Source organism: Suncus etruscus, chromosome 3 (genome assembly GCF_024139225.1).
Source record: "Suncus etruscus isolate mSunEtr1 chromosome 3, mSunEtr1.pri.cur, whole genome shotgun sequence".
Lineage (NCBI taxonomy): Eukaryota > Metazoa > Chordata > Mammalia > Eulipotyphla > Soricidae > Suncus > Suncus etruscus.
In genome coordinates, this window is record NC_064850.1 from 65316988 (window position 1) to 65340988 (window position 24001).

Sequence of the window (24001 nt, forward strand, 5' to 3'; positions counted from 1 at the left end):
GCTGCACTGCATGGTCCCCGGAGTCGTTATAGGTGTAATCCAAAAGCCAATACTCACCCCACCCCACCCCCATCCCAAATGCTGCAGAGGAGTGAAGCATCTCCTTGGCCAGAGCATTACTCTGTGCTCCCAGAAGATCTGTCAGCCCCTCAGCTCTGTGATGGTTCAGGAAAAACCCTAAGCCAGCAGCTATTCAACTATGCTTGCTCCAGAGTAGCAGTTACTACTCTCCCCCCAACTCTCTCTCTCACTTTTTTCATTCCTTCTTCGTCTCTCCCTGCTTCTTTTTCCCCTTCCATCTCTCCTTCCATGTCCTCCTGACTTCATTTCTCCCTGACTCTCTCTCTTTTGCACTTTCTTTGTTGTTGTTGTTTTTGGGCCACACCCAGTGGTGCTCAGGGGTTACTCCTGGCTCTGTGCTCAGAAATAGCTCCTGGCAGACTGGGGGGGACCAAATGGGATGGCGGGAACCAAATCCAAGTCTGTCCCAGGTCTGCAAGGCAATCTTCCTGCCGCTGTGCTATTGCTTCCCCCCCCCTTTGCACTTTTACTCATTTTCTATCAAGTCTTAAATTTAGTTCAGTTATCAATACATTCATATTGTTGCATGACTCTACAGTCAGCCAACTCTTTCTACAGTGAAATGTAAAAATCAGGCCAGAGAGGGCCCAGAGAGATAGCACATCGGCGTTTGCCTTGCAAGCAGCCAATCCAGGACCAAAGGTGGTTGGTTTGAATCCCGGTGTCCCATATGGTCCCCCGTGCCTGCCAGGAGCTATTTCTGAGCAGACAGCCAGGAGTAACCCCTGAGCACCTCCGGGTATGGCCCCAAAACAAAAACAAAAACAAAAAACAAAACAAATCAGATACTGTTACCATAATTTTATTTTCATCAGTGTATCTTTTTGTTTGTTTTTGTTTTGGGGCCACACCCAGCAACGCTCAGGGGTTACTCCTGGCTACACACAGAAATTGCTTATGGCAGTCTCAGGGGACCATACGGGATGCAGTGAATTGAATCCAGGTCCAAATGCCCTACCACTGTGCTATAAGTGTATCTTTAGAAAGAGCAAAATGCCAGGAGCTAGACCAAATAGTACAGAAGGTAAGGCACTTGCCTTGCATGCAGTTGACCTAGGTTCGATCCCTGGCACCCCATATGGTCCCCCAAGCAATACTAGGAGTGATTCTTGAGAGCAAAGCCAGGAGTAAGCCCTGAGTACTGCTGGGTATTGCTCCCAAACAAAAAAACAAATAGAACAAAATGCCCACTTAGAAGTGCTGGGCAGGTTTCTGTGGCTGCACATAGTCTAAGAACATTCCCACATTCAAAGCCCATTTTGATTTGACCCCTAGTTTCTGGACACCCCAGCCCTGGAAGTTGAAAGGCGTCCCCATGCCCACGCAACATCATGCCACCTGCTTCCACCCCCATCTTTTCCTCATCTCTCAGCTGTGTGGCTTTCCAAGCCCCATCCTGCAGCCAAACTCTTGCATGACTCCAGAAAGCTACATGGGCCTTCCTTGCTGGCTTCTACTAAGTGTCCCAGAGAACAGATAAGCACCTGAGCCCAGCCTCAGCCCTGGAGCTGGAGCTTTTTAAAGGGCCAGCAAGTGAGGTGTGGCCGCTCCTGCTATTTATAGGGACAGAAGATTCCTGTTCCCAGCACCACTGGGCCTGCTCACCGGCCAGGCCTCTGGGGTAGGTGGACCCCTCTACTGCCCCTTTTCTCTCCGGCCTTTCTCTTCCCCATCTTCTTCGTGCCTTATAAGAGTACTAACAGGCAGCTCAATCCAGAGTTTCCTTGAAGAAGCACAGGCAAAGCTAACGATCTTGTCAGTGCTCAGGATTACAATGTGGCCTTGGTCCACCCCACCTCAGCTTGGGAGGGGTGACCCTGTGGGCCCTCGGCCTATACCACCACCCCGCCCTCGCCGGGTTTCCAGTCGGGGCAACCTTCCCTGTCCCGGTCCTTCGGAGCCAGCTCTGGAAAAGGGTAGCTCCAACTGCCAGCCTGGTATCCCCGCTGCCAGCCTCTGCCCAGCAGATTCCCCCAGCCAGCATCGGTTGATGCCACCAGGGCCTACCAGCAGGGTGAACGTAAGTGGCTTTTGTTTTCTTCCGGAGCCAGTGAGTGCTACTGAGGGCATGAAAGTGGCCTTAGCAGCTGCTCTGTTCTCCATGCCCTCATATTCCCGCTCCCAGCTCTCTGCCTCTGTTTCTTGGTCTCACACACTCTCTCTCTGTCTGTTTCTCTGTCTCTCTCTGTGTCTTTCTTTTGTGGGTTCATGGCTGACAGTGATCCTATTGTTTTCACTGAGACACAGGCATGAACTTGGCAAAGTCAGGCCCTCACATGCCAACTGGCCCACTGCAGTTCTCCCCTCTGCACCCCTTCATGCTCCCTCAGGAGAGCAAGGCTGGTGGGACTTTGTCACTCAGAGCCAACAATCTGAATATTTAAAGGAGGGGGCCAGTTGTTGACCTTTCTTCCCAAGGACCAGTGAAGGATACCTGCTTGAGAAGAGGAGAGGTGAGGGCAGCCAGTGCACTGGGCCCCCCAGAAGCAGCTGTTGGCCCTTCTTACCCTTACCGGATGTGGTTGCCATCCCTAGGATAACATTCTGGGCCAGCCCATCATGCGGAACCTCTCACATACCCGAAGTCTATTCTGCTTCCTCCTTCCTGGGCAGCTGTGTGAGTTCACCTAATGGGTGACAGAAGCCGGGCCATTGTGGGAGACAGCTAAAGCTTGTCTTAGAGAAACATACCTCCCCCCCCCATGCTTTCTGACAAGAAGTGGGGCCAGAACCTGGGCAACTCTCAAGCCTTCCGCCAGTTCTCTCCGTCTGTCTGTCTGTCTGGAGGACTACTTTGACTCTTTCTTCCTCAAATAGCTTTATTTAGCTGTTAGGCTCCAGAGCAGGTGTAGTCTGAGTCATCGTTCTATTTGAGGGCTCCCTTCTCTGCTTCAGTTCCCTGAGGTCTGCTACCAGTGCTGAGGGTTTTGCCTAGCCCAGACTTCCCCCAGGGACTTGCCCTCACCTCTGTGGTGGGGCAGGAAACACACCAGCCTGCTCAGCTTCCCTGTACTCTTCTGCACACCCCAGAAATGCTATGCTGTGCTGTGCTAACACGGTTGGGCTGGCCCTCGGGAAAAGAGGTTCTGCCACACTTGTTGTTTGGGGGCCAGGTTTTGTTTGGAGCTTTCTCCTGGTTCTGAGCTCAGGGCTTATTTCCAGTAGTTCTTGAGTGTAGGAACTCAGTCCTAAACTGGCTCCTGTTCCTTTAAAGGTGATCACATCAGTTATGAGACACCCTCTCCACCCCACATAATTGCCACTGGAGGGCAGATTGGAACTGGGGTATATAAAGTCAGAGCCTGCCTATTGGAGGGAGTGAGCCTGCTGGCCTGGAAACTCAGGAGGCCTGTCTGGCCTACCTACCTATGTGTTAGTCTGATACTGCAATGAACCAAGTCCAGAGTGACCCTGCCTCCCTGTTTGCCTGTTGCCATATTCCTGCTATTGCTGTTGCTCCTGTGCCCAGGGTTGTATAGTGTCTCATTTGCTCCCTCTGACTCTCTGTGTGTCTCTTGTTCCAGACTCTCTCTCTCTTGTTAAATGTGTAGATGTGGATAAATAGCCCTGCTTCTGACCCTTTTACCCGGGGATTGTATAGCCTCAACATTTGTTGGGGTGGACTCAGATGTCACGTTGTCAGAATTTCCACTTTCTGTTATCTACCTATAGGACAAAAATGATAATTTACATAGTTTCGTTATAGTGAGGGCAGAATAGGCATGCATAGGCGTCTTTAGATCCTGCCGAATTCTCAACTAGTTTCTCTCTCTCCAGTTAGAAGCATGGTTATCCACTTCTAAACACAAATATACAGAGAGCCAGAGAGAGCAAATGAGACACCACACAACTCTGGGGCACAGGAGCAATAGCAACAGCAGGAATATGGCTAAGCACACAATCAGGCAAATAGGGAGGTAAGGTCTCTCTGGACTTGGTTTACTGCAGCATCAGATTGACATATAGGCAGGTAGGCCAGCCAGGCCTCCAGAGACCCCAGGACAACAGTCTCCTTCCCTCCAACAAGCAGGCTCCGGCCTTATATACTGCAGTTCTAATTGCCCTCCAGTAGCAGTTATGGGAAAATGTCTCATAACTGACATCATTATCCTTAAAATGACAGGAGCAGGCTTAGGGCTGAGTTCCTACACTTAGGGAATCATATGTAGTGCTGAGAGCTGACGGGTTCATGGTAAATGCTTTAACCTCCATACTGTTTCTTTTTTTTTTTTTTTGGTTTTTGGGCCACACCCGTTTGATGCTCAGGGGTTACTCCTGGCTATGCGCTCAGAAGCCCCTGGCTTCGGGGGACCATATGGGACACCGGGGGATCGAACCGCTGTCCGTCCTATGCTAGCGCTTGCAAGGCAGACACCTTACCTCTAGCGCCACCTTCCCGGCCCCTCCATACTGTTTCTTAGCCCCATTTTTTAGCCACACCCAGAAGTGCTTGGAGCTTACTCCAGGCTCTGTGTTCAGGGATCACTCCTTGTGGTACTCAGGGGACCATGTTGGGTGCCAGGGATGGAATCAGGTTGGCTATTTGCAAGGCTCTGCTCACTGTACTATGGCTCTGACTCTCCTCTTGTTCGTCCCTTCTTTGAACTTAACCCAGGTTGCATGTCCTCCTGAACTTGGAAACAACTCTTCTCAGCCAGTGGATGAAGCTATCTCTGAGTTCCCCTTACTTCTTATTGCTGGATGCTGCATAATCAGAAAAGTGTTGGCCCCTGGAATTAGGAGTCATAGTCTGGGTGCAGCCTCTGGGGATGGGTTGCTAAGGGGACTGCTGAGCCGGCTGTTCTTCTCTTAAAGGTGGGCTCGCGGCCTCATGCCATCTCCAATGGCCATGAATTGTTTGAGGTCTCAGAGGAGAGAGATGAGGAAGTTGCTGCATTTTGCCACATGCTTGATGTGTAAGCATGAAAGAATGGAGGGCTTGGGAGGGGTGTGGAGATTGGGGGGGAGGGTCTCCCTTTCCAGAACTTGGAGGAGCCATATTTAGTCCATCTCAACTTAGTGGTGGGATACCATAGGCCTTTGCAGATTTTTGGAAATCTTAGGTGTTTCATGTTTTTTACAAATTCATGAAACCTCTATCAAATATTAAGGCCAGGTTGTTTTCATCAGGCTCAGTTGCTCCAGAGCAGAAAAACCTGGGTCAAAGTAATATCTGGAACTGACAGAAAGAAAATGGATTCAGAGAAAATTGTTCTGGAACTTTGCTGGGAAAGCTCTGCTGTGCCAGAGCCAGCCACTACCTAGCTCTGCCTGATGGGCAATTGATGCTGTGGCGAGTGTGTGAAGTTTCCCAGAGAGGCTTCTCCAGACTCGGGGCTGTACAGTACTGAGGGGCCCCCACATGCCTCACCCCTCCTGGAGGCCCACAAGGCCCCTTGTCCTTCTCTTTTGCCAGTTTGCGCTCTGGCTCGGATATCCGGGACTATGCCCTCACTGGCTACGTCTGGAGTGCTGTCACACCAAGCCCTGAGCACCTGGGGGATGAGGTCAACCTGAAGGTGACCGTCTTGTGTGACAGCTTGCGGGAACCTCTCACATTCACCTGCAACTGTAAGTCAGACAAGGAGCCTGGGGCTGGGGAGCAGCTGTAGAAACCCTCTTCAGGAGCTCAGCCGTACCTTCAGTGCCCAATAAAGTCCTATTCTGCAGTCCCAAGCTGCTTGCTAATGACCCTGGGGAGCATCTAGCTGGGCATAGGATGCAATGGTGTGCCCACCTTCATCCTGTGCCACCCTCAGGTTCCTCCACAGTGGACCTGCTCATCTACCAGACCCTATGCTATACGCACGATGAGCTGCGCGGCGTGGATGTGGCTGACTTTGTGTTGAAGCCGTGCGGGCTGGAGGAGTTCCTGCAGAAGTGAGTGCTGCACAGGTGGGACCCAGGCCCCCTGGCCTTCTGGGAAGCAGGGTGGAAGGGGGCTCAGGACAAAGCCCACAGTCGGGACCCCACTTTCCAGGCATGCTCCTAGCCACAATGAGCCTCCCCAAGCAGAGCCCAGTCTTACAGCAGGGCTGGCCGCCTGCCTGCGCTAGGTTTGCTGTGGAGGAGCTGCTGAAGGTTAGGCCAAGGCTCAGCTCAGTACTGGCGGGATCACTGATGAAGGCTTTCTCAAGCCCCAGGTCATGGAGAGAGGTCATTAGGCTAGAGGCCTAAGGAGGAATAGGCAGAGGAGCTGTTGGTTCCCGGGGTAGACATATAATGGCTTCTCCTTCCCAGCCACTACCCCTTCCCCCGAATTAGAGTAGCTGCTGCTTAGACACTGGCTTCTAGCTCCTTCCATCTTGTACTGTCCTCCCACCTTCTTCCCATACCCCCTCTCACACTTCTCCCAACGCCCTACTTCCAGCTCCCTTCTCCCACCTTTTTCCTACCTTCCTCCCATCATCTTCCTTCTCTCACCTTCCTCCTACCCTTCTCCAATCCTCTTCACATCCTCTTCCTGCCATCCTCCTAACACCCTCTTTCAACCCTTCTTCCATCCTCTGACATCCTCCTTCTACCATTCTCCCTCCATCCTCCCACACCCTCTTCCACTCTCCTCCCACCCTCCTCCCATCACCGTCCTCCCACCCTTGTTCTACCATCCTTCTCACATTCTCATTCCATTCTCCCACACTCACTCTCTTCTCACTCTCACCCTCCTCCCATCCTCTTCCTCCCACCATCTTCCTACCATTCTCCCGTCAAAACCTTCTGCCATCACCATCCTCCTAGCACCCTCCTCCCAGTACCCTCCTTCCCACACAGTAGCTGCCTTCTCCTTGCCTGGGCTCTTGTGTGCTGGGCAGTGGGATTACACATGGGGGTCTCTGCAGGGCATCAGGTTGGCTGTAGAACCAGCCAGAGGCAGCATGGAAGGAAATGAAGTTCTTACCTCCTTCCCCCATCCCTGGTCTGGGTGCCTTCTACTGCCAACGGTAGACTCCTACTTTTGGATATAGCGCAGGTGACTGCATCAGTGCCTAAAGCCTTTGAGGGTCATTTCTTTAGTCCTGGAGCTCAGACACCCTTTCTAACTTCTGGTCCCCCAGCTAGAATATAAGGTCTGTGATTCCCAGGAGCATCATCAGACCCATGGGAGGGGAGTCTCCTCTATCCCCCAAAGGAGCCAGATATTTGAGATTTCTGGCCAAGAGCTGAGCAGCCTCCTTTGTGACAGGGAACTGGGCCTTTGGACATACCCACCAGACCCTCACTGTTGGTGGCCCAGGAGTGGTCTGTCATCTATCAGTCCTCCCATGCGGGCTGGAGATACCCTGGCACTGCCGTGCAGCCTCCACCCTCGAGTCCCCAGACTCCCCCAGGATAAGATTTCAAGGTCTGACTCCTGCCAATACCCTGGAGCAGTGTTGATAGAAGCAGAGCAGAAAATACGAGGGACCCTCCCCACCTCTGATGTCCAAAGGGGCCATTCCAGACTCCCTGGGGCCATGCCAGACCCCAGGGATCTATGTCCTTGACTGTCCAGGAGCCCCCTTCCCTAGTGAGGTTTCTTCCCCAGCCCTTCTCCCCTAACGCCATTCCCAAGAGCATAGCAGAAATTGGCCCTGCCTCAGCCATGCAAGTCCTTGGGCATGCCAGGGCCCCTGGTGCTGGTTGGCAGGAGCCAAGCTGAAGTCTGGGCCAGGATGCAGGCCCTTCCAGATAAGAGCCCTGGGTTTCCTGTGGCCACCCCAGTCTGCCTCATTCTTCCTTCCTCACAGGTCACTCCCCAGCCTAGCAGCCACAGTCTGCCCACAGGCTGCCGCTGAAGGCTGAGCCCTCAGAATGAGGAAAGCCTCCTAAAGTCCTTGTTGGCCCCAGACTGACCCTACACCCCTCTGTCCTCATCTGCACACCCCCTACCCTGGGCTTCTCTCTGTGCTGACCCAGCAGTCAGCTCTGCTGAGGAAGGAAGTTCCTTTCCAGTTTCTGTTGCTGTCAGCCCCCTAGGCTGACCTAACGAGGGCTTGGGGCAGAGTAAGGGGCTGGAGCATAAATATATGCCCTTGGCTTCTTTCTTTGAAAGAAAGAGTGGGGGGTGACATGCTGGTACTTAATAGAGGGAAAGCGCCAGGAAGCCTGTAGACATTTCTGTGGTTCCCCCAATTCCTGGTATGAATCAGCGATGAGCAGGTGACATACCTTCAAAGGGGATGTAGGCACTAGCTGACAATCGGGGTCTCTGCTCAGATTCCCTTCCTTCCCTGGTGCTCCAGAGTCTGCTGGGTACAACCCAGGTCCTGCCCATCCTGTGCCCTGCATTCTGGGTCATTCTAGTCTCTTCTCTCCCAGCAAGCATGCTCTTGGCAGCCATGAGTACATCCAGCACTGCCGCAAGTTCGACAATGACATCCGGCTCCAGCTGATGATGCGCCAAGCTGTCCGCAGTGACCTGGCACGCACGGTCTGTGTGTTAGGGCAAGGGTGACACTTTTGTTGGGAAGAGGGTCAGTGACAGGGAAAGCACTGCTCCTCGCTGAACAGGGCCCTTTTCAAACAGGCAAATGATGACCAGGGTCCTTCTACCTTGAACCACAACATCCATCTGCAGGAGAGGCCAGTCAAACAGACCATCAGCAGGTGAGGGTGGGGCAGCATGGATGTGGACCCTACAGGAACAGTGAGGAGATGCCAACAGGCACCCTTGCCTTCTGCCAGGGCCTCTGCTTTTTGTGGGGCCATGGGTCATGGGAGCAAAAAACCAGACTTCATCCTCAAAGCCTGTGATGGCTCTTTCCTGGCTAGTACATAGCTGTCATCCCTGGGTTAGAAGAGTTGTCCTACTTCCCTCTGCGTGGGGCTCATGACAGGAATGGGAACCAAAACCCAAAACCCCCTTCCCATGCTGTGGAGAGGACAGAGAAGTAAGATTGTGCTAGCCTTGCTGTAACTTTCCCCACCTGTCTCCTCAGGCAGGCCTTGAGCCTTTTGTTCGACACTTACCACAATGAGGTGGATGCTTTCCTGCTGGCAGATGTGAGTATAGGCACTGCAACTGCTCCTGTGCCCAGTGCTTCTCTCCCTGAACCCTTCTGAGGTCAGCCATGCCTGGAGGGGTCAGCAGTGCATGCTGAGACCTTCCACAAAATAGTTCTTCACTCTCCTGGCTCATGGACGAAATGGGAGCATGTGCGCAGAAGGGCTGGTGTATGTACAGAGATGGTGGTGTGTATGCAGAGGGAGCTGTTGCATGTGCAGAGAAGATGGTGCATGTGCAGAGGGGATATGTGTATATGTGTGTGTAGAGAGAGCTGGTGAGTATGTAGAGAGGCTGGGATGTGTATGAGCAGCTGGTTCATTCACTGTCATGTGTAGTGGGGCTAGGTCAGTGACAGTGAAGAAGTCTCTGGATGGTTTTTCTGCAGGGAGAAAAGCATTGACATTATCTTAGCCTTCTTGGAGCTTGTGTTCCATTAGAAAATGGACTAGACAGGGCTGGAGAGATAGCATGGAGGTAAGGAATTTGCCTTTCATGCAGAAGGACAATGGTTCGAATCCCAGCATCCCATATGGTCCTCCGTGCCTGCCAGGGGTGATTTCTGAGCATAGAGCCAGGAGTAACCCCTGAGTGCTGCTGGGTGTGACCCAAAAATCAAAACCAAACAAACAGAAAATAGACTAGAGGGCCTGGGAGATGGTTTAAGGGAACCCCAGGTTAATCCTAGACACTGGACACAGTTCCCTCAATGCCATTGGAAATGGCCTCCAGCATCATCAAGTGTAACCTCCCATCCTCAAAAGAAAAAGTACTTGGAATAGTAACTTAAGGCCATTAGCAGAAGTAGACAGTGCCTGTTAGGTGAGTGCTCCTGGAAGGGGGATTGATTAATCTGGGAGGCCTTTGATCGGCTTTTATCTGGTTCCTACATTAAATGTTCTGAGCAGCCAACAAGGCTTAGCTAAGCAAAGAGTAAGGATTGGCATGCCCCTGGCTCTGAGATGAGATTTGTCATGAAGTTTCAGGTGATAGTATGAGAGCTGAAGCTCTGTGGGCAAGTGGGATACTTCCCCTTCCTCACAGGCCCCCCTCCCCAATTGGGTTGTCTGGCGGCACACATACCACTGGGAGAATAGCTGAGGGAACTGGAAATCTGGACATGTGGGTCTCATGACTGGCAGTTCTGGAGGTTTGAAAATAAAACATGGATTTTATTTGCTGTTCTTGAGGCCAGGGACCTCTACTCACAGCCCGCTCCTTCCAGTCTATGGCCCTAAAGGCCTTGAGTGTTGCCTGCCCCTCACTGTGCCACCTCCCACAGGGGGACTTCCCACTGAAGGCGGACCGGGTGGTCCAGTCCGTCAAAGCCATCTGCAATGCCCTTGCTGCTGTGGAAACGCCTGACATCACCAATGCTCTCAACCAGCTGCCACCCTGTCCCTCACGCATGCAGCCAAAAATCCAGAAGGTACTGGGTGGGTCCTGAGTACTGGCACAGAAGGGCAGAGACACCACCACAGGGAACCGGGCACTAAGGCTCCATTATCTCCGGAACTGGGTGGGAGGTTGAATCATGCCTCTGCCTTTCCCATTTGAATACTTCACCCAGGCATTCTTGGTACATCAAAGCCAAGTCTGTCCCCTTTTCCTGAGGATGAGGCTCTGGACCAGGTCTGGTGGCTAAGAGACACTCATAACAATGAGAAGATAGAACCAAAGTCTCTCTGCAGCTAGGCTCCATGACACCATGAAGGGCCCAAGGGGTATCTTGTTTAGGGGACCTGAGGTCTTAACTTCATCTGTCACAGGGAAATGGGGAGAGACACTTCCTTTATACTCCCCAAGGAACCTGCTCCTCAGTCCTGGCCTGGCTAATGCCACGAGCACAGCCCATGAGCCCAGCTGAGGCCCCTCTCCCAGCTGTCATGGAAAAGGCAGCCTTCCTGAGCCTCCTTCTCTCCCCTTTCCCCCTACAGGATCCCACGGTCTTGGCTGTAAGGGAAAATCGAGGTAAGAGAGCTGGTCTCTGGCTTTGTCCCTCCAGGGCAGCTGCACACTGGGGTCTGTGCCTGGATCTCTTGTCCTCCTGCCCCCTGATTTATGGGGCGTGGCTGCCTCTGTGTGCATCGCCTTCCAAGGGGGGGGGGGCACAGCTGGAAAGCACATTTCTTTCCACCAAATGTTTTCTCATTATTTTTACCTCTTATTCCTGTAGTGTCCCCCAGAAAGGGTGATGAGGTGACAGAAGTGTGGGGAGGAGTGGGGAGGCACCTTTAGCCCGTTAGCCTGGGTTCCAGATGGGAAAAATCTCACTGGGGTAGATCGGATTTTTTCCAAAGGCGGCACATAACCCCTGCATTTCCAGTTGAGAATGGGCCAGAGGAGAAAGTGCTAAGGAACTGCTTACCAGGTTATACCATTGCATCTTTGAAGCAAGATGTGGCCTGGCAGTGGCTCTCTGGGCTTCTCGGCCAGTGAGCCCCAGTTTATGGGATTTCATGAACTAATAAAATGTCCCCCAGATGTCCTGTGTTTGGAAACCTGCATAGAAACAGCTTTCACTTTGCTAAGCAATGACTTTTTAAAAATAACTAACAACTATTCCCCACCCTTTTTCTAAATGGAAGAATATTTAATCCTAAATAAGTCACAAGACATAAGAATCAGGAAAGGGTGTTTGAAAGGGACTGTCTCTTGTGAAAAGCTCCCCATGTTTTCCTGTGCTGTCTTGGCAATGAAACACTAACAGGCATTTAGGGGGATTTTCTTGGGGTCCCAACCTAGGCAACAAGATGAACTTGTTGCTTTACATTTTGTTTGTTTTTGGATTTGGGGCCAGACCCAACAGTTAGTTTTTGGGGGTTACTCCTAGCTTTACACTTAGAAATCACTCCTGGCAAAAAATAAAGATAAAAGTTTCTCACAAAAAAAAAAAAATCACTCCTAGCAGTGCGAGAGAAAGCAAATGGGGTGCCAAATGGATTGGCTGCATGCAGGGCAAGCACTCTACCCACTGTGCATATCTCAGCTCTGGAAGCTGTGTTGAGGCTTCATACCTTTTCCACCTACCCTCCCTCTCTTTTTTTTTTTTTTTTTTTTTTTTTTGGTTTTTCGGGCCACACCCATTTGATGCTCAGGGGTTACTCCTGGCTAAGCACTCAGAAATCGCTCCTGGCTTGGGGGGACCATATGGGATGCCGGGGGATCGAACCGTGGTCCGTCCTACGCTAGCGCTTGCAAGGCAGACAACTTACCTCTAGCACCACCTCGCCAACCCCAACCTACCCTCCCTCTCACAGAGAAGGTCGTAGAGGGCCTCACTGCTGCCATCTTGGACCTGGTGGAGCTTTACTGCAGCACCTTCGATGCAGACTTCCAGACAGTTGCACACGGGAGCCGCGAGCACCAAATGGTGCAGGAGGCCTGCCACTTCTCTGGAGTGCTGTCCTTCACCGTCTATGCCACTCACCGCATCCCCATCACCTGGGTGACCAGGTGAGCCTACCTGCAGATCCCCTCTGAAATGAGGAGACTCCCAAATATGTCTCCCTCCCATATGCCATGAAGTCACTGTCCCAGGGGAGAGAAGGTGCCCAGATGCCCAGTGGAGCTGCCCCCATGTGGCACACAACAGAGGCATGAGCATAGCCTGCAGTGGGCCCAGACTGGCTCATCGGAATCCTTGCTGCCTGAGCAAGGCCAGCTGATGAGACCTGGTGACAGATGGCTGCTTCCCAGATCACCCCTCCTCCCCACCACCACCACCACCACTATACTGCCACTGGTCCAGCTGATGGAATGAGGGGGCTGGGCCTGAGATGACCCCTTTGTCTAGCCGGGTGGAGGGAATTTCTTTAGGTAATCCTCAGCCTCTTCTCTGCAGGGTCCTCCAGAGGCCCAAGGCCTGGGGTGGGGGTGGCAACCGACATAAACTCCACCTCCCTTCCGGCCCCCTCCCCTTTCCTTCCTCTTTTCTCTTTGTTCCTCACTTAATGTATTCCTCTGGGCCATTGGTGGAGAACAAAGGAGGCAGCCTGGGAAACCAGGGCCTTCTCTGACCTCTTCTGTCAGGCACCTGTCACGAGCCACCGGACCCCATGTGCTGGCATTCATGTGGGCATATGGCATTTTCATCCCTGCCACTCACCTGCGCATGTGCAGGCCCTGCACCACCACCACCACCACCACCACCACCACCACCACCACCACCACCACCACCACCACCACCACAACCACCACAGCCTAACGCACCGGCATGCTGGTGCCTGGTACTGGAGGAAGAAAATCCCTGGGTCCAGAGGGAGCTTCCCATTTCACTTGCTGTATTGTTCACAACCCCTTGGCACAGTCTCTAGAGAGGAGGGTTGCTCCTAGGGGAGAGGAGCTGGGCCCAGTGGCCTGACCTGTCGCCTTCTCTCACAGCTATGAAGATTTCTACCTCTCCTGCTCTCTTAGCCATGGCGGCAAGGAGTTGTGCAGTCCCCAACAAACCCAGAAGACCCATTTCTCCAAGTACCTCTTCCACCTCATCATCTGGGACCAACAGTAAGCGCCTTTCTAGCCCACCCTGGTGTATATCCCACACAGCCTCCCCAGTGCCAACCTTTCTGTCAGGCCTGGACCAAACCAGCCCTGCAGCCCTGCATGCTACTTCCCTAGCTCTTCCAGGGGCACTAGTTGAACTTTAGCTTCAAGTTGTGACTTTCCTAAGAAATATCTAGGAACATCATCACGGGGCGACCATGTTCATTGATGATTTGGTGTTGCATTTAGCCCTTAGGATGGGGTTGGATGGTGGTGGATGGTGATGGAGGCCTTTCTCCTCCAGCCCAGGCCATGTGTTTCCAACCCCAGTGGGTCAGCAGTTTCTGGTAGTGGCAAGGAAATCATCCAGACAGGTTCCAGGAAATAACATCTTTATTTGCTCTGGCCAACATGTGTGGCCTATCATAACCATTTATACTGGATTCCTATTCAGCCCTGCATTGTACCTTGTCCCTCAGAGATCTCCTCCTGCTTCCTCCTCCATCCTGCATTCATGCAAATTCTCCTTTAGCCCCTGAGGTCAAACATTTTGTAACCACCCAAGACCGATTTTTCTTGTTGGTAAGCTTACACAAAGAATAGGGGTAGGGTAACAATTTGGATCCTGTTTTTTTTTTTTTTGAAAAGGTTTAACTAGCTAAAGGGCTTGATCCTCTTAAGTGGATTTCCATGGAGCTGGGAAGGAGTTTGGACTATTTGTCCCTTCAAGAAGAGAAGAGGTTTTAGTTTTCTGGTGTGGACACCATATGTTAGCATGGAGATCTCTGGCTGGAGGAAGGCCAATTGGGTCCAGTTCTAGCTTCATCCCACTCTTTGATCTCAGTGGCTCACCATAAAATGGGCACATTTGTTCAGCTCCAAAGCCATGGTGACAACTATAATTCAAAACATGTGACCACAAACCCCAAATTACACAAATCTCTATTTATCTGTGGGAATTGGGAATGGGGGCAAGGGTACAGCAAAGGTTGACTAAGTGGTGTGGAGCCTGGTGGGGTTGCTACAGGCGCTGCTTTCCCAGGGCCTTAGCACAATGCTGGCCTCTGTCCTGTTGACATACAACCTGTGTTCACTGCCTCCTGCCTCACTACCCCACTCAGGGTCTGAATTTGGGGAGCACAGGTCCAGGAGGGCTGGTGAAATTCGATGAGGAGGCCAAGGGTGGTTCCAGGGGAGCTGGAGCTGGAATAGCTGGGAGGCCTGGGCCTTCTAAAAGATGAACTTTCTCCTGCCTCCTAATCAATTCACTCTGAGAACAATAAAGGTGTAAATCAAAGCGTTGGCAACCTTCTGGTAGAAGCCACACTCTGGAAACTGTTGCCTCTGTGGCTACTGAGTTCCATAGGGAAGTAGTCAGTGCTGTGGGCCAGGCTTACCCCACAGATGGACCCTTTCCTCAGGTGAGAAGTGAAGCAGATTAGCCTGGCCTCTCTCATCCTGGCTGCTCACTACACAGAGATGGTCCCAACCCTGAGCCAGGGAAGGGGGTTAGCACTGTCCATCCAGAGGCCACACTTTAATGCTCAGACTGAGGGTTAGGCACTTGGGAGAAGGCACTACTGTTATTGGGGTCAGAGTCAGACCCCTTGTGCCCTCAAGGAGAGGTCATAGCTTCTTGGAGGACAGTGTCCTGGAAAGGAAATGGATGCAATGTTTGTCATGTGACAAATCTTTCAGTAGTGCGGAAATTGAACCCAGGTCTCACACATACTAGGCAAATAAACACTGTCCCCCTGAACCACACTGGGTGGGAGGGTGGGGGAGAAACAGAGGTTGCCCTCAGCTCCTTCATCTCCTTGTCAGTTCCAGCTTAGCTGATGTGGTGGGGGTGGAGTGGAGGGGATCTTTTTAGTTCTGGTTCCTCAGAGGCCTGAAAGTCACATGGTGGCTGGACCCCAGGGTGTCTGTGCCTGAAAATAGCTTCTGTAGATCCCAGTTCCGGGGCAGTGGCTGCACTGTCACAGGGCAGAAGGCACACAGTGGACACACCAGCCACAGAGGAAGTGGGGCCCTTTTCACTGTTGAGGAAACTGAGATACAGAGGTGTGAATGGTGGCTTGAAACTGAGAGATGGAAACAGGAAAGAAGCAGGCCATCCCTTCCTGGAGGAAGTAGCCCAGTGATGTGAGATTGAGGGATGTCATGTCGGGTGCAGAGGCCAGGAGAAGGAGATTCAGGGCTGTAGCTGTGGGGAGGTTTGGGAACCATCCTGGCTCTGGAATCAAGGTTTCAGCTAAGTGTCTTTTCTACTTTGCTGCCTGTTGTGGAGCTTGAAGCTCCGCTTTGCTAAGAGCCATGGCTCGAGCCCCCTCTGCTCCTGCAGGTCAGCTGACTATCTGCCCCCCCCCAACCCCCAGCTGTCCAGAGATCAGCCAGCTCTTAAAATAGCCCCTCGAGCCACACTCTGGCCTGGCATGTCCGCTGGCTGCTGGAGAGGCCCTAATTTTAGCTGTGGGCCCCAGGGAGAGGCAGCTGGAGCTGGAACTAGACCTGGCAGTCTCCAGGCAGGAGCAGGAGCAGGAGGAGGCCCTGCAAGGTACAGAATCCTGGAGTGGTGAGGTTGGGGCCTAGTGCTGAAGGAAGCTTCCCAGCCTCAGTTAACCTGGAGTGCCCTCCAGGCCCTCTGGCACTGATCTGCTCACCCTGGGCTGGCCTGTGGGTGTGGCACTTGTACTTTGGCCCTGAGATGGCTTCCCTAGAAGGTAACTGGGTGCTCCCTCTTTCTAGAGCTTTTCCTTTCTTCCCCGCCTCCTAGTTCTGGGCTGCCCCAGGAGGGAGCCACAAGGTAGCGGGTAGTATCTCAGCCATGCCACTGCTCTGACTCAGAGACCTGAGACCCTGAAACCTTTTTTTGTCCCTTCTCCATTGCCCCTACCCCCATGGAAACTCCATAGTATTTTGGGGTTAGGAGAGGGTAGGGGCTGGAAAAGACAGACAGGTAAGAGGATGCAGACGGAATCTGGGGTGTTTTCTCAGAAAGTGGGTAGTGCAAAATCTCTAATAGAAAGTTTGTTCAAAGGAATGACTTCTTTAAGGCCCTTCTGAAGAGAGTAGGCAGGGCTCAGAGCGGACCCTGGAGTGTGGCCTCTGGATGCCCAATTACTCTGTAAGTGGGGTGTCACATGTCACATTTGGGTGTTATGTCCCTGAATAGGCAGCAGCTTGAAAACATCGGAGTCTGTTTGCGGAGTCCCCCCTCCAGCTCTAAAGGGGGCTCCCGAGGTGGAGGCCCAGTTTTCCTGGACCTCCAAAGCCTGTTCCTAGAAGCCAACGATTGCTAACTCCTGAAGGGTTTCCTGTCCCCCCAGGCTCTGCTTCCCAGTGCAGGTGAACCAGCTACCCCGTGAGACGCTGCTCTGTGCCACCCTCTACGCCCTGCCTGTGCCCCCGCCCGGGAGCTCCTCAGAGGCCATCAAGCAGCGGCGGGTCCCCGAGGTCCTGGGCTGGGTCACCACCCCGCTCTTCAACTTTAGACAGTAAGTGGGGAGCATTGGGGGTTGGGTGGGCAGTGAGTGCAAATGAATACCATGTCACTGAGAACTGCAGGGGAGGCAGGAAGCTGGACAGACACTGTAGGTCACCAGCCGCAGCTCCTTTGTGATTTTACCCTGGACAGTTTGGACCCTCTGGGGCTGGTAGAGAAAGGTCACAGATGGGGACAAAAAAGTCATCCCTGCCTCTGTGCCTCATCTAAGCTTCATCCCCTCCCAGAGTCCTGACCTGTGGCCGGAAGCTTCTGGGCTTATGGCCAGCAACCCAGGAGAACCCCAGTGCCCGCTGGACTGCACCCAACTTCCACCAGCCAGACAGCGTGATCCTGCAGGTGATAGCACGGTTAGGGCCTGCATCAGCCCCATGTTCCCTTGGGTAAATCCGGCAGGACAGAGATGTGACTGAGGGGGGTCAGGACACATGTGACTGAGGGAAGACAAGACAGATGTGACTGAAGGGAGGCTGAGTTAAGGGGCATCTCTATTCCAACTCTTCAGCCTTTATTTTGCTAAGGAGCCTGATGGGAGGCTGTGGGCCCCTTGAGCCCCAGTACAAAACCCTTACAGAGTTAGGCAGCCCGTTCTGGGCTGGAGACAAGTCCACAGTATCAGGCATGTCCTAGTCTGTGCCCTGGGGAGAGGCTCATGTCTGGCCTCAGGGCAGAGATATCACTGGAGCATTGGGTGCCCAAGGTCCTCCCAGAACAGCAACACTAAAGAGGCAGGCACTGGTTTCCTCCACCAGTATTTGGCCAGAGACAATGGGGATGGTGGTGGCATGTCTGTAGGGAAGGATATTGGAGTAAACTTGTAGCTCTCAGAGACTGCAGGAAGGGAACAGAGGGGAAGGGCAGACCCCAGCCAGGATAGGGGCCCCACACGCCATCACATTGCCCTACACCCCGTCTAAGAGTTCTATTCCCTGTCTTTGGAGCCACATCCCCACCACAAAACACCACTCCCTATACCAGGGTTCCCAACATCCTGTTACAGGGTCCCACACATCACCACAGGGGCCCACTGTCCTCTGCCCAAGGTTGATGCCCTCGAGGAGATGTAGCTTAGCCTCTTTCTCGTTGTCCTTTTTTTTTTTTTTCCTGTTTTGCTTCATTTTTTCTTCATTTTTCTGGAAAGAATTTTGAGATCACTAAGTCCACCTAGACCCTTTACAAAGGACTGGAGATGGGAGGATTGAGTGTGAGAGAAGCTGCAGACCAGGTTAGGCCACCTCATAAGCCTGTTCTGCTCTCTCCTGCCCTTCTGCCTGTCTCCCCTCCCTCCTTTCCCTTCTCTCTGATACCCACCCCCCTCAGATCGACTTTCCCACCTCAGCCTTCGATGTGAAGTTCACCAGCCCCTCCAAGGACAGTTTCAGCCCCTGCTATGAGTTCCGCAGCCTGCGGGAGGAGGACCAACGCAAGCTTAAGAGCATCATGCAGAAAGAATCCCTGTACTGGTGAGATCCAGTGTGCCCCATGAGTCACCTCCTCACCCCTGCTCCCTTTCAGGGCCCTGCCCTCTGACTTGTGGAGTAGAGGGGAGTGTAAAGGGCATGTCATCTTGGCAGCAGATTGCAGAGAGATCCTTGCAGCCAGCAGCCCTTTTCTCGGGAACTGACAAAGCAGAGGGAAGGTTCAGGGTCAGAAGGCAGGGCAGGGGTTGGAGGTGACTCAGGTTGAGCTCAGACGTTGCATGTAGGAGTTCTCAGTTCAATCTCTGGCACCATGTGGTCCTCTAAGCAATTACAGGAGCAAACCCCCACAAAACACAAGGAAGCCGGAAGAGCTCCCAGCACCTCTGAATGTGGCCCCCAGGTCAAACAAAGCAAACTAGTGGCTGTGGGAGTGGTCCCCATGCCAAGAGAAGTGGCAGGGGCAGGTGGCAGCATCTTCACTTCCCTGCCCCCCCTTCACGCCCCTTCCAACCCACAGCCTTTGCATTTCTCTGGGCCTGTCACTTTGCAAAAAGGATCAGGTGTCCAGGCGAGCTGGCAGCTCTGGGGTAAGCGAGTCCAAGCTGACTCCATCCTTGGGGGAGGGGACAGAGCGAGGACCCTGGAGCTGGGCTTGGGGTCTGGCTGCTTCTCTGCTGCCTCTGTAAGTACCCCCTCCTTGCTGCATGGTGCAGGGCGTGGGGGATGGGGTGGAGGGAGAGAGATGAGCTTCATCTTCCCTTCCACTTTTGCCCCCTCAAAGGACAGCCAGTCAATGAACACGACTGCCCCGCCCCCACGCCTGTGTTGCACCCCTGCTTCATTGGCCCCCCAGTTCCCTTCACCCATTAGACACCTGATCCCAGGCCAGGCCTCATTAGCTTCAGGTCCCATAAACCTCCAGCTGGACCCGGGAAGTCCCCAGAGGCCCTTCTGTGTTGGGACCGGCCATGTGGGCACCACCGCCCTCTGCTGGCTGTGCTTGGGACTGCAGTGCTGGACCACCAGCCCCGGCCTGAGCGAAGCATTCCAAGTCAGGATGGAGCAAGAGGGGTGCGGGATTAAATGCGTGGGGCGCCTTCAAAATCCTGGTGGACATTCTGGTGGAATGGCCTGGGGATTACAATGCTCCTCAGGATCGTGAACTTGGAGCGGGCAGCATGCTGTCAGGACGGTGCTCCCCATCTCTGGCTGACCCAGCCTCTCTCCTGGCCTTGTCCCCCAGGCTCACGGACGCTGACAAGAAGCGCCTGTGGGAGAAGCGCTATTACTGCCACGCGGAGGTGAGCTCGCTGCCGCTAGTGCTCGCCAGCGCCCCAAGTTGGGAGTGGGCGTGTTTGCCGGAGATCTACGCCCTCCTGAAGCAGTGGGCCCACATGAACCATCAGGACGCCTTAGGGCTGCTGCATGCCACGTGAGTGGGCACCTTCCCTGCCCCTGGCCTTCCTGCCCTCGCCACCAGAGCCAGCCCTGAGTGCTTCTCTCCTCCTTTTTTGTCTTTTCTTTCTCTCATTCCCCCAGCACCCCTCCTTGAATCGTGGCTCCTGCATGGCAAGCAGTCCTCCATCCATGTCCTTTAAGTTACCACCCCATCCCTATTGAGAATATTTTTCAGGGGACAGGAAGGCAGTATAGCGGGTAGGACACTTGTCTTGCTCAATGTGACTAAATCCAATCCCCAGTACCCTGCATGGGGCCCTGAGCTCCGCCAAGAAAGATCCCTGACTACAGAGCCAGGAGTAAGCCCAGAGCACCACAGGATGTGGCCCAAAAACTTAAAACAAAACAAAACAAAAGAATATTTTTCAGGCATACTCAGATTTGGATTTTTTTTTCTTTTTTTTTTTTTTTTTTTTTTTTTTTTTTTTGTGGTTTTTGGGTCACACCCGGCAGTGCTCAGGGGTTATTCCTGGCTCCAGGCTCAGAAATTGCTCCTGGCAGGCACGGGGGACCATATGGGACGCCGGGATTCGAACCGATGACCTCCTGCATGAAAGGCAAACGCCTTACCTCCATGCTATCTCTCCGGCCCCTGATTTGGATTTTTTCAGTGAACAGTCTCAGATCCAAATTCTAAGCTTTAGCTTTAGTTTTATTTCTTTGTCACATTTTTCTGTTCCTTTACTCACTCATCAATTGGTCTTACATTTTATACCTTTTTTGTTTAGTGTTTTGGGTCACACCCGATGGTGCTCAAGGGTTATACCTAGCTCCGTGCTTATAAATCGCTCTTGGCGGGCTCGGGGGACCATAATGGACCATATGGGATGCCGGGAATCAAACCCGGGTCCGTCCTGGGTTGGCCACATGCAAGGCAAATGACCTACCGCTGTGCTATCGCTCCAGTCCTATTTTATGCTTTTTGAAGTTAATGGCAGACACCACAAATCTGTCCTCAAAACTTTAGCATATCATTAATCTACTACTTAATTTTTCTTTTCCTCATGTAATTCTTTTAGGGAGTAGGCTGTACCTGGGCTACTCCTGACTCTGTGCTCAGGGCTTACTCCTGCTGGTGCTTGGAGGACCATATGGGGCAATGGTTACACTCAGTTGTATTCAGGGATTACTCCTGTCTCTACACTCAAGAATTAATCCTGACAATGATCTTGGGGACCAAATGGGATGCAGGGGATTAAACCCTGGTCAGCCATGTACAAGGCAAATGCCTTACCTATTGTAGTATCACTTAAGCCCCTGTTTTATGTTTTGTTTGTTTGTTTTTTGTTTTGGGGCCACACCTCACAATGCTTAGGATTTACTTCTGGCTCTCTGCCCAAGATTTACTCTAGCAGTGCTTAGGTGACAATATGGGATGCCAGGGATCAAACCTGGGTTGGTCACAAGGAAGGCAATCACCCTCTCCACTATACTCTCTTCAGGCCCCCTTGTTTTATGTTTTTGAGGGGATGGTTTAACTAAAATCTGCGAAGCTCATTCTGCCCCACTCTACCAGCATACAGTTCCATGGTCCATTGCCCTCCGAGTGAGCTTTGTGTTAAAGGAAGGTAGTATGGCACAGAGGGCTTTGATGACTGAACTTTCTGGTAGAATCAAGGAAAAGATTATAGTTTTTTTTTTTGTTTTTCTTTAAGTCACAGAGGCCGTGACAATGATTTCTGTAACCAAAGCCATTCTCAGTGGCTGAGATCCTGGAAAAGGTGAAAGATAGATCAGGACTCTTTCTACTTATGTACATATAGATTGTTTTTGGGAGGCTCAGGATTGAACCAAGGTCTCACACATGCAAAGCATGTGTCTCGATTTGCTACAATTTTAAGCACTGAATTATTTCTCTGTGGACTTTGGCAGAATCTGGGGTCTTTGATTTTTTTTGCTGCCCTCCTTCGGCCCCTGCAGCACGAGGGGAGAAGGCCACAACGGGATGTCAGGGCACTGGGCTCTGTCTTGCAGCTTCCCGGACCAAGAGGTGCGACGCATGGCTGTGCAGTGGATCGGCTCGCTCTCAGACGCTGAGCTGCTCGACTACCTGCCCCAGCTTGTACAGGTGGGGGCGCTGGCCTTCCCTCCACTCTGAGGTCCCACCCAGGATCCCCCACAACGCAGGGCTGGGCTCGCGGCCAATGCATCATGGCCGCCACTCAGTCGCCCGGCCCCTCTCCTGGACAGGCCTTGAAGTACGAGTGCTACCTGGACAGCCCATTGGTGCGCTTCCTCCTCAAACGAGCCATCTCTGACCTGCGGGTCACGCACTATTTCTTCTGGTAAGGCTGAGAGGCGCGTCCTGGGTTCACTATGCTATGGGGCCAACATCTTACTCAGGCATTGAGTGAGAGACTGGCCAGGTTATATTATGTGGCTGATATACCACTTCTCATGAGGTCTCCACCCTCAGAAGCAGTAGCCCTTCAGCAGTGGGAATATTCAGGAGAAACTAGGGGCAGAGGTGGGCTTAAAAGGACCAGGAGCGCAAGTGCATTGGGTCTGTCTCCTCCCAAATATCAGCTGGGTTTGGCTGGGCCTGTCTCAGTCCCAATTGTGTGAGTCCCTCTAGGGGTCCCCCATGAGCCTAGCACCCACCCCCTTTGCCCACAGGCTGCTGAAAGACGGTATCAAGGACTCGCAGTTCAGCATCCGCTACCAGTACCTGCTGGCGGCCCTGCTGTGCTGTTGTGGCAAAGGGCTGCGGGAGGAATTTAACCGCCAAAGCTGGCTGGTCAACACCCTGGCCAAGCTGGCCCAGCAGGTCCGGGAGGCCTCCCCATCAGCACGGCCGGTGAGTGGATGAACCTGCCTCCTCCTTTTATTTTCTGCCATCATTCTGCCATTCCCCATGCTGAGGGCTCCATGCTTGGGGGTTGCTCCTGGCAGTGCTCGGGTTCAAGCCTGGGTTTCCCAACTGCAAAGTGCATTCTCCAGTGTGTTAGTGATTTCTGTGGTGCCTCACACACTTCTCCAGTGCTCTGACTAGCAGGAGAGCAGGCACCAGCCCATCTCTGACTCAGAGGCTGGGGTGGGAGGAATGAGTTTCCTTCACTTGCATGCTCAGATAGACTGTCTGCAAACTGGTTCTAGCCTATGGGCGTGCTTTGTTTGACCTGCAGAGTGCTCGTAGCTCATATGTTTATTTAACTGTTCACCTGAAAGACTTTTTAAGGCAACTTAAGCGCAGCTGTTTAGGTTGCTGACACACAGGTACTCAGCCAGAGGAACAAGTGAGGGCTGCCCCAGGCTTTTACTGTTACTGATGCTGAAGAGTCCAGACTGCCAGAGGACGGCCCTTGATCTGTGGGCATGTTTCTGGTTTATGACATTTAGGATTGGGAGGTTTGGGATGAGGAATAGCAGCAGCCTGGAGAGAAACATGCTTTACATGTGGGGTAGGGCATGGTCTCCCAAGCATGGCCAGAAGCAACCCCTGAGCACTTTGGGGTGTAGCCCCCAAAACAAACCATGGGAGGGTTGAAAGTCCTCAGATTAGCTTTTCTTCAGAAGAAAAGCTTGCTTGAGCACCTCCACTTTGACATACAGCACCCACATCTGACCATGGCATGGTGCTCTTTGCCTTCTTCCCGGCTAACTTACTGCTCACATCTCATCTCGGGTCGGGGGATGGGCTAGTTGTGTTTCTTCCTGATCACCTGGGGCCATCCACACTGCAGGGGGCATTCCCACTGAGGCTTTCTGCCCCCCCCCCAGAGCATCCTCCGCAAGGGTCTGGATGAAGTGAAGCAGTTCTTTGTCCTCAATGGCTCCTGTCGCCTGCCACTCAGCCCCAGCCTGCTGGTGAAGGGCATTGTGCCCAGGGTAAGTGGAGGGTAATTTGGGATCCTGGGAGGGACTGAAAACGATGAGGAAGAACCACAGGTCTTGGGGCCTCTCTTAGCTTCAGAGAGTGTGGAGGTGATGGTGTGTGTGTGTGTGTGTGTGTGTGTGTGTGTGTGTGTGTCTGGGAGCTGCATTTGATGGGTAAAGCCTTATAGTCTCCTGTGAACTTGTGTCCTTTGTGCCCAGGCTATGCTGAGGCCATGTATTGCCTGGAATTCA

General features: G+C 52.8%; 1 protein-coding gene across 1 annotated transcript in view; it reads left to right on the top strand.

Moving 5' to 3' along the window:
- PIK3C2B (phosphatidylinositol-4-phosphate 3-kinase catalytic subunit type 2 beta) overlaps nucleotides 1-24001 on the top strand; it is an 83088-nt gene that overhangs the window by 34881 nt on the left and 24206 nt on the right. Inside the window, exons 3-20 of the mRNA XM_049770581.1 lie at nucleotides 4897-4997; nucleotides 5498-5652; nucleotides 5841-5961; nucleotides 8380-8491; nucleotides 8588-8667; nucleotides 9000-9063; nucleotides 10347-10493; nucleotides 11002-11035; nucleotides 12325-12520; nucleotides 13448-13570; nucleotides 16879-17046; nucleotides 17282-17393; nucleotides 18375-18517; nucleotides 19719-19907; nucleotides 21908-22001; nucleotides 22124-22218; nucleotides 22550-22730; nucleotides 23654-23761. Of these exons, the coding sequence (XP_049626538.1) occupies nucleotides 4897-4997; nucleotides 5498-5652; nucleotides 5841-5961; nucleotides 8380-8491; nucleotides 8588-8667; nucleotides 9000-9063; nucleotides 10347-10493; nucleotides 11002-11035; nucleotides 12325-12520; nucleotides 13448-13570; nucleotides 16879-17046; nucleotides 17282-17393; nucleotides 18375-18517; nucleotides 19719-19907; nucleotides 21908-22001; nucleotides 22124-22218; nucleotides 22550-22730; nucleotides 23654-23761 (2223 nt within the window). The remainder of the gene's footprint in view (nucleotides 1-4896; nucleotides 4998-5497; nucleotides 5653-5840; nucleotides 5962-8379; nucleotides 8492-8587; nucleotides 8668-8999; nucleotides 9064-10346; nucleotides 10494-11001; nucleotides 11036-12324; nucleotides 12521-13447; nucleotides 13571-16878; nucleotides 17047-17281; nucleotides 17394-18374; nucleotides 18518-19718; nucleotides 19908-21907; nucleotides 22002-22123; nucleotides 22219-22549; nucleotides 22731-23653; nucleotides 23762-24001) is intronic.